The sequence below is a fragment of the Centroberyx affinis genome, unplaced genomic scaffold (genome assembly GCF_046629955.1).
Source record: "Centroberyx affinis isolate AG114_WGS23_722 - 3 ecotype Tasmania unplaced genomic scaffold, CSIRO-AGI_Caff_v1 ptg000783l_1, whole genome shotgun sequence".
In the NCBI taxonomy this organism is placed as follows: domain Eukaryota; kingdom Metazoa; phylum Chordata; class Actinopteri; order Beryciformes; family Berycidae; genus Centroberyx; species Centroberyx affinis.
The window spans coordinates 82173-92500 of NW_027279391.1; the positions used below are offsets into that span (position 1 = coordinate 82173).

At 40.7% G+C, this 10328-nt stretch overlaps 1 protein-coding gene across 1 annotated transcript in view; it reads right to left on the reverse strand.

Moving 5' to 3' along the window:
• Positions 1-10328, reverse strand: part of LOC139644778 (leucine-rich repeat-containing G-protein coupled receptor 5-like) — a 28339-nt gene that overhangs the window by 13469 nt on the left and 4542 nt on the right. The window contains exons 2-5 of the mRNA XM_071520260.1: positions 9470-9541; positions 7183-7254; positions 6564-6635; positions 1069-1284 (exon numbers count right to left, since the gene is read on the reverse strand). Coding sequence (XP_071376361.1) covers positions 1069-1284; positions 6564-6635; positions 7183-7254; positions 9470-9541 — 432 coding nt within the window. The remainder of the gene's footprint in view (positions 1-1068; positions 1285-6563; positions 6636-7182; positions 7255-9469; positions 9542-10328) is intronic.

Below are 10328 nucleotides of genomic sequence, written 5' to 3' on the forward strand. Positions count from 1 at the left end.
GTAAAAATCCACCTGTCTTATCAGCCTAATTCACAATGTGAGGCTGCAACAGAGAGGAGCGTCCCTTCCACACTAACTGAGAGGCCGCAGATTCATTCTATCTGCCCAAAGTCAATTCTGACAACAGCAAATGGCAAAGCTTTCATGAACTGGATATAGCTTGAATCACTATTGTGTTATAAAAATCAGCGACAGAGCAAAACGGACATTAATTTATATGAAAATGTGGCAGATTATTATTTTAACCCTCATCCTGCTGACTGGGGTACCCGCAGACCCCGGAGCTATACTTTTTGTCATATCTCACAGGTGCTTTATTCTATCATTCCAATTTTTCATGACTTTGTCAATCAATTTGTTCCTAATGACTTCATATCATTGTTTTCTGTTTCTGTTTTAATTAGTGCTTTTTAAAAAATACCAGTGTATTGGGGTCCTGGGGGACCCCGGTCAAAAGCACCCGATTCCGCCTATGCAGTTTTAATAGATGGAACTATTTATTGAGTTCATGTTTGCCATGGGTCCGAATTTAAAGTATCACACACTATCAGGGGGGGTAGGGGCTCTCTGTCAGTCATTTTGAAGGAGACAGACGCAGATGCAGCAGACACAGATTTCCTCATGTGCTCTGAGACCCTAAATACTGCTCTTCCTAAGGTAAGATGATGTTCAAAGTCAGAAATACAATACATCATTTAATTAACTGTAACTTTCCTAAAATAATAATGATCTGTTTTTTGTTTTTTTCAGATGACATTAATTACATAACTAATAATGTTCTGAGAAGAAATAAGTTAACATTTTGCTATGATGGTTGTTTCTTACAGTAGTTTATTCTTGGGGTCCCCGGGGACCTCAGTCGGTAGTCCTTGTATGTTAAATATGTTGGTAGGATGAGGGTTAAAGCTGTTGTATAAAATCAAAACTAGGCCTACATGCCCCAGTGAGAAAATAAGCATTCATTTCTTCCCTCCTGAGCAATTTTTGCAGATATAGTTTTCATCCGACAACAATATATCGTTCCCAGCAGTTTGTCCCCTCAGTCTAAAATCACACAGCGTCACTCACAGCACCACCAGCTGGCGGAGGGAGTGGAAGGCCCGGTCGGGGATGCGGGTGATGTTGTTGAGGGCGAGGGTGACGGCCTGCAGCCCCGGCAGAGCGGACAGCGCCCCGACGGGCAGCTCGGACAGGAGGTTATCGTCCAGCCAGAGGTGACGCAGCGAGGCGAGGCCCCGCAGGGACGAGGCCGGCAGGCGGGACAGGGAGTTGGCATCCAGACGCCTGGCAGGAGTGAGACGAGACAAGGGAGGATGAGACTCTATGGATCCTGTTTTTAGGGTGGATTTTTTTCCTTTAAGGGAGAATTCAGGAAGCCATTTATTCAGAATATACAGTACATCAGTGGCAATGATGATGACAATTATCACCTCTTTTTTAAAAAAATGTTTGAAGTCTAATGCATAATTCAAATTACCTCCATACTACAGGTTTGGACACAAGATGGACACAAATTAACTAGACAAATTAACTCAACTAACTTACTATACACATGTTCATTCTGTATATACTATACACCATACTGTTTATACTATATATATACTGTATATATCTTGCATTTCATATCCACTGTTCATACTGTTCATACTGTTTATACTGTTCATACTGTTATTTATCTGTTATTTATACTGTTATTTATCTTAGCACACTCATACTACCCCTTACAGTTTATTCTATTTATATACTTAGCGTATTCATACCACTCTGTTCATACTGTTCATTCTGTTAATACTGTTCATACTGTATATACACCATACTGCATATACTATATATATTATTATATACATCTTGCATATTCATATATCTTGCATACTCATATCCACTGTTCATACTGTTGATACTGTTAATACTGTTCATACTGTATATATCTTAGTACATGCATACTACCCTTACAGCTTATTCTATTTATGTATTATATATTACATTGCACAGCACTTTTACTGCTTCTTTTGCACTTCTGGTTAGATGCTAAACTGCATTTCGTTGCCTTAGTACTTGCACTCTGTGCAATGACAATAAAGTTGAATCTAATCAAAACAAGACACTGAGTTTATCTAACTGAATACACAGTTCAAAAGTGTCCATCTTAAAAAGTTATTGAATCTTATATTGAGGCTTTAAGCCCTATTTTTATGTAAGTGAAAACATCTGCCAATACAATGAGACAATTTCAATATATTTCAGCTTTTTTAAAACATATACAGTATATACGTATATTCCGCTATCAATTATTTTGTAAGAGAAGATGCCACCTTCCATTTACTTGATATGAATTGTCCGTGCTACACAGTTAATGCGCACCCCAAAAAAGGTCAAAATTTCAGAGGATGAGACAAGAGGAAAATGATGAAAAACACACTCGTCTCTCCATGCAAGTAACAAAAACATTAACTACACTGTTAAAAATATCTGAGTGCACGGTTAAAAAGTGTCAATCTGAGCAAGCATTTGAACCTCATTTTGAGGTGTAAAGTAAATTTTTTCTTGAAACAAGTGAAAGGGTCGACCAGTAGAGTGAGATAATTTCAATATAATTCAGCTTGTTTCAAAAAAATTCTCAAGACAAAAGACTACTATATATTTTGATTGTGATGGGGCAACCGTCTCTGACACTTAGACAGGAGTGTGAAACCGATGAAAATCACAAAATGTAAGGAAGGAAGGAGACTTCTGGCTGAAATATTTACGCATCTGTTCCCCTGGCTGTGCCTAAACTCATTAAAGAGAAGATATTTTTTGCATATGCATTGTTTTAGGTGCGGAAATCTCTCTTTTTACATTTCGAGATATCGTCACCTGCTTCTAGAAACGTCTTTTGAACTGAATTGTGTTGAAACAAGTACAATTATCTCTTTTTTTGCACTAGTTTTTTTTTGTGTGAGAGTGTGAGGACTAGACATAACATTAAATTAATAGTTAAGATGGACTTTTTTTTTTTTTTTTTTAAAGTGTACCCAGTAAGAGAAAAGCACACTGTCTTGTTTTGACTGGCTCATATTAATATAGAATACCACAGCTCCATATAGCACAAGCCTCTTATTCAGAAGAGGCATTCTCGATCAGGGAGGTCTACGCATTCTTTCGGTGCATGGTAGTAATTTATGGTGTTGACATGCGCGGTGGGACAGAGCTGTCTGACAAAGGGTCCTGGCACAACCACAGGCAGGCAGCTGGCACGTGGCCTTTGCCTAAACCCCCCCCACCCCCACACCTCCCTTCACTTCCCGCATCCATCCACCCCCCCCCCCCCCACCCCCCCGACTAAAGTGTGAAGTTGAGATTGGCACTTCTGAACAACAGTGAGCTGTAAAGTGTGGGCCGAGAGGTTTGAAATGTCTGGGCGAAATGCAGATCAGGTAAACATGTTGAGAGGTGCCACAGGGCTCAGTGTAAGGACCACTTAGTTTGGATCAGAGAGGCGCGTGTGTGTGTGTGAGTGTGTGTACAGTATATGTGTGTGTGTGTGTGTGTGTGTGTGTGTGTTTGCAAAGTGAGGTCAATTTGGCTGCTCCTCACCTCTACAAGGGGTTTGTTTAGATTTATTAGGATTTGGGTCAGGTTAGGGAATGAACTTTGTCAAAGGAACATCCTCTTAAGAACAAGAACATGGACATGAGTGTGTGTGTGTGTGTGTGTGTGTGTGTGTGTGTGTGTGTGTGTGTGTGTGTGTGATAGAGAGAGAGAGAGAGAGAGAGTGGTGGTGCTTGTCTTCATGTATATTGAGCTAGTCAGTTTCTGAAAGCCATTACCGTAAAACGACTTCTGGCAAGGCGACAAAATGTTTTATACTATGTGTTTAGCTTTAGAGTGTTGTGAGAATAATTTAGTAAAGATGTGTGTGTGTGTGTGTACATGTGTGTGTGTGAGTGTGTGTATTTGAGCACGTTTTGGGTCTCTGAGTAATGCACCTGTGTATATGTATCTTTTTATGCTTCTATGATTTACAACAGAAGAAGAAAAATCATGACTGATTCGCATAAGAGCGTGTGTGTGTGTGTGTGTGTGTGTGTGTGTGTGTGTATGTACTTTATCATTGTGAGGTCCGATTGGCCTCACAAGAATAGAAAGATGCTAAAATTACTAAAATAGAGGGCATTTCGCTGCTCCTCACTTCTTAAAGGGGGTATTTTAGGGTAAGTGCAAACGTGTTCGCAGGCACATGTATGTGTATGCCTGTGTGTGTGTGTGTGTGTGTGTGTGTGTATGTACATTTCTTTTCTTTTCTTATCTGGACAGTAATCTAGACCTGCCTCACCACATTTCTAAACAACATGGACAGTTCCTCTCAGTGTGTGTTGCTCTTCATCAGAGGTCTTTACTTGCCTCTGGAGAGCAGCACCTCCACCACCAAACAGCACAAGAATAAACAAAACATAAACCTGAAAATGTGGCTCAACATGCTATACGGTCTGTCTATCATCAAGACAAAAGTATACGTCTTTCCACAGGGAGCGGGGCTCTGTTATTAAAGACAGCTCAGCCTGTAGACAGGCAGGCTTGGTTTCAGCTTCCAAACAGCATCCTGTCTGCCCCTCCCTCCCTCCCTGCCTCCTCCTCCACCTCCTGTTCACTGCTGTCGCTCTCCACAGAGTCCTGTTACTGTATTCTTACTGCTGCCACACTGTTGCTCCGTCCCCACAGCAATTTCAAAAGCAAGTTCGAAATTTTGTTCTCGTTTCAGCCACCTGAAGGAGCAAGAAATGGAGTGACAAACCGCCGTTTAAATAACAGTAGTTTTGCTCTACAGCCTACAAATTCACTGCAGTAAAGGCGGGATAAATGCAGGTTGGCTTCCATTGAAGTGGCTGGCTACAGATACTTATATTGGTGTTAGTGTAGCATTTAGATTTTTACATTTTAGGCAATTAGCTGACTCTCTTATCCAGAATGAATTACAATGAAGCTTTAGCTCCGTTTGCTCTGGAAGAACAGAACCTCTTCCTGTTTTGTGCCGTAAAACGATCCAGCAGATTTCCCTCCAGATCCACCAGGTGGAGAAACAATGGAGGATGCAGAGTAGAGGCTGATAGAAGCTGCCAAACTTCTCTGCGATAGTTTTGTTTGTTCATAGTAATTATACTAATATCTCAAAATTAACGTGGTAATTATTTATAGATTTTAAAACTAGGATGCTGTCAGGGGTCGACAGCAAGGGTATATCCCCGAAATTCCCCAATCCTCGAAGGCCCCATTAAGTCAAATGTAATAAAAAGCCATTCAATTCATTCCCCAATAATAAAGGATATGTACCTTAACTATTTTTGTAATGCTCAATAATAAATTTAACTACTAATTAAATATAGCCGCTAGTGGTGATGGCTGGGTTCATGCCAGTACAGCAGCCAGAGCTGGAAGTTTGCATTAAGATTACTGTCAGTTTTGTCATATTAGGCTGTTGAGCAATCAGGCCCAAGGCTATCAAGTTCTGATACTGAACAATGTAATAGCAAGTTAGAAGGTGTCAATATCCAACTTCGTATTGGCTTTACTGTGTTTAGCTGTACACTCAAAATGCTGCTGTTGGGCAAAATCTGGTCGGATCTGTATGGAAATTGGTGTGCATGTTTCACATAAAGGTTGAAACATGATTACCAAGTTTCATAGCGATTGGTGAAAAACTGTTTGAGTTGTAAGCCAAAAGGTCATAGGCCACGCCCACTTTCACTAATGATGACCAAACTTCAGATTTTGACTAGGACTCTGACTATGAGCATGTGTACCGAATTTCGTGCAGTTTCACCAATTGGATTAGGAGATACAGTTTTCTGGCCTTTGTGGCACCCACTATTGGTCTATATTTGAATGGCTTTGCACACATGTTCATTTCTTATATGTGAACAAGTTTCATGATGATTGGACCATCTATCACAAAGTTATAACAATTTAGCTTATAGGCCACGCCTCCTTCACAAATTTAAGAGTTAATATCTTCAAAACTACAGTAGACAATCTATGAACAAAATTTTGAGCGTAGGACCATAGATGCTACTGACTGATTTTGGTGGTAAACGGTGTAGGAGGAGCTGTTAAAAATGTGTTTTTCATATAATTCAATAGATCTCAAAAAATTTCCAGACGGACCATGAGGGTCCCTATGGCAAATTTATAGAGTACGGTTAGGTGGACATGTGTACCAAACGGTGTGGGAGATACAGCCCTTTAAACTTTTTATTTTTGACCTTTAATTATAGCGCCACCATCAGGCTGATTATAATCTTAAATACATCAAAATCAACAGAGTTCTTCCTCTAGGGGTCATCAATGTCCATACCAAATTTTAAAAGATTGTTATAAAAACTATTCAAGTTATCACACGAAGGATCTGCAGCGGACGTGGCGGTGGACGTGGCGACAGGTGGGGTGAATCCATAATATCCCCGAAACTCATTTCAGGGATATAATGATACTTGTAGCATCTTTAAAACCCTGGTTAATACTGTGTCAGACCACTGTAAATAAAGTGAAGCATTATGAAGTGTAAAGTTGAGTTAAGGATTACTCACAAGGACTGCAGGTTCCTCAGGTTCTCCAGGGCTTCAGGGGGAACCTGCTGTAGATGATTGTTCTGCAGCATTCTGGGTAAGGAACAGGTAGGAGAAATCAGAGCAGGTGATTGGTGAAAATATCAAAGTTAAATTTGGATCACTGACTAAATTCATTGGTTTTTATCATGAGATATTAAAATGTTCTGAATCAACCTATCAACCTATGCAACATTGGTATTCAGATTAGTTAGTACTTAATGAAAAGGGTATAAAAGGGTGTAAGGAGTGTAATGACAGTTTTATTATTTGCTGGCAAATAGTAGAATGCGTCACTTCATAGCTTCTAAACTATCACAGTGTTCAGTGACACACAACATCATTTCAATAAAGAAAACAGCAGGAAAAACTGGTACATCACTCAGCAACACTTATGTCATTACTCATTATTTAGTTTAGTTTTTTTGTAAATTTTTGCAAATGCATTCTCTAATAGGGAGATTTTCATTAAGTACTAATACATGATCATTGTTTAGTTACAATATTTATTTATAGGTTAATACACTGTCATCCATTCTAAACCAACGTGAATTGGCAATATGTTTTGTGTATGTATACTTAAAAGAAATGCATCACATACAGCACTTTCAGATTTATCAGTCCGGCGAAAGCGTCTTTGGGGACGTCGGTCAAGCCGTTTCCTGCCAGCCGGCTACAGGAGGAGGAGAAACAGGAAACAAGAGTTAACGGACTTTAATAAAGGTGGAAGGAAACGCCCTGGACACGGGGCACAGAGCTGCACCCCTGTGTGAGCGGTTTTGTGTGTTTGGCAGCTCGCTACTGTGTGTAACCGCCCGTCTTGATTGCATAAACACATCTGCTTCATGTGAGTCAGCTCAGTTGTTCTGAATGCCCACTGAATTAATCTAAATGCTCGTCAGAAGAAAGCCAGCAGTGCGCAATTACAAGTTAGGACTGCCTCCTAACTAATAACCTGCTCCTGTTGTTGCCGGTTTTCAATATCCTGAATCCATATAACAGACACACAAGAAACGCAGGCTAGAAGACGGAGTTTAATTTTAACATGTTTAGTGCTTCTGGCTCCGTCCCCGATCTGTTAGTTCATCTATTCAACCAAATTGATCCCTCAGTGTTCTTCATCTGTTCTGGCGGTTTGCTTTGTTTTTTCCTTTCCCCGTATTTACAGGCCGGCTGTCTAAATTAATCCCACGGTTCCCTCCCCGCCACAGGAGCCAATACTATTTGGAGCCATGGAGGCATCGCGAGGGCCGTAATGTGGCGAGAGGGATGTGAGGCGTTCAGTTTCAAGTTGAAGGAACACACAGAGGTTTTTGGGAGATTGGCCCGTTGGTCAGCTTGTCTGTTTGCATGATGAGAACATGGACACTAAAATCATCCACGTGTCCCCGGTAGATCATTTGCTCTGGTGCTCCATGCTAACACTTCAGCTAAGACTCCACATAGTGTTAGCTAAAGTTGTTCCATCTTTTTATCCGAGGTAAGAAAACTGACCTTTTAGTGATAAAAAGTTGTCGGTATTTTTTATTATTAGCTATTGATTCAGAAATATAAAAAAAATGTAATATTATTAACTCAACATAGCTGATGTTGCCAAGTTTATTTTAGAACTTCTTGAAGTGAGCAACCATGTATTCTTCCGCTGCACAGAGATTTTTAGCTGTACACAGTCTCCCATCACCCATCACCTTCACCCTATGTAAACAGGGAAAGTAGTCCCTGCTAGTTCAAAACAGTAAGTTTGTTTTCTATCATATTTCATGCAAATTACCACACTTAGCCACATACCATTTAAGGTTACTTACCATTTAGCTTTAGAGCTGCTACAAGTTCTCATTTTCTCTCTTTTGAGATAATGCTAGTCGCCTGCTATCACTCAACATAGTTGCATGTTAAAGTGTTAGCATGTGCAGCGAACGATCTACCAGGGACACATGGATGATTTTGGTGTCTATGTTCTGATCACTTCACAGGTAAGCTGACCAACAGGCCAGTCTCCCCAAAACTTGGTGTATTTGTACAAATAGGGCGTTCGGTGTCTTGCTCCAGGACACTTCAGCAGGACACACGGCTGTTGTGGGGTTCAAATCTGTGGCATTTCAGTAACGACGGGACAGTCTGTCTAAGCACTGGACCTCCCTGCCACCCCTGTGACCAGCTTTTGCTCATTGATGCATTCGTGATTCATTCAGAGTTAATGTATGCCTTGAAATAGCCAGTCAGCCGCTCCAGAGAGATATAAACTCTCCAGTCAGCTCGTTGTAGCTGAAAAAGCAACACTGGAAATGTTGTTGTGTAGAAATACTGTCCTGCACCCAGAAGGTCACAGGTTCAATCCCACAGCATTTGACGTGGCAGCATGCTGACGCCATTCCTGGCTGCCCTGCTGCTGTTCTTGAAGATAGATGGAAACAAACTCCAGTATTATTGGGATGCAGAATTCTTTATTGTCTTATAAAAACGTTTCAGCAGCAACACTGTTTATGTCAGGGACAGTGTTGCTGTGGAGACATTGATTTTTAAGACTCATGTAACCTTGGTTTTTAAAGAATTCATTTTTTACTTTGTACCCTGCTGCTTTTGACATTGCTATATAATCTCAAATAAGTTCTTAATTACAGTGGGCAAGATGGCAGCTGAAGTTCTCTAAAACCCAAAACAAAAAAAAAACATCAGTGTCTTAACCACATGCTGTCATGATTCCCAGTGGTTAAAGAGAAGTCACAGGTTCAACATCTGCAACAGCCAATGCGTCCTGTCGAACACTGAGCTCCCCGCCCACTCACTCATTACAGGTCGCTCTGGATAAAGGCGTCATCCACAACCCTAAAACACGAATGTAAATGTTCCCAGACAGCCAGTAGTGCGGAGAGGCTGCTCTTACTCACAGCTCCTGCAGGTTGTGGAGGCTGGCGAAGGCGTGGGCAGGCAGAGCGGAGAGTTTGTTCAGGCTCAGATCTCTGGCCAGATACAGACAGAGAGACAGAGAGAGAGAGAGAGAGAGACAGACAGACAGAGAGAGAGAGAGAGAGACAGACAGACAGAGAGACAGGCAGACAGACAGACACAGTGTGTTAGCAAGATGCCCCTGCAGCCCGGCCGCCCAGCTGTTCAGTCCACACATTGATGTTTTTTCCATTGCATAAGCGCACCATGCGGCACCCATGCTGACACAGTACAATATGTTTTTCCATTAGGTTTTACTCACTATTTGATCCAGTTTGGGGATGATAGAAGTGTTAAGGCACCCAAACATCCGATGGGAAACCAAAGGGTGCTGCGTCATCTTAGTGCAGTCAGTGCAGATACAGAGCAGCACTGGTGCAATGGAAAAACTCTAATTGTAACTTTCAGTGGTGGAAAGAGTACTAGAACTCAAGTAAAAGTATTGTTACTTTGCTGATATTTTAGTTAAATAGAAGTAAAAGTAAAAAGTTGCACATTTAAAAGGTAGTCAGAGTAAAAGTTACTGAGCTGAAAAAAAAAGAACGTTGTTAGCTGTGATCTTGTCCATGTGATCTGGAAAGAGTCCAAACTTGATTCTTTTAATTGGAAAATTTGGAAATTACAGTTACAAGTAAAGCCAGACTACTCTGTAATGGATGTGATTTAGAAGCTACTTTAGTAAAACGTAAGTAAAAGTGAATTTATCTGAAATTTAAGCACAAGTACACAAAAAGCTTCTCAATTACAGCGACATGAGTAAATGTAATTCCATCTAATTTTCAGACACAATTTTGGTCTTAC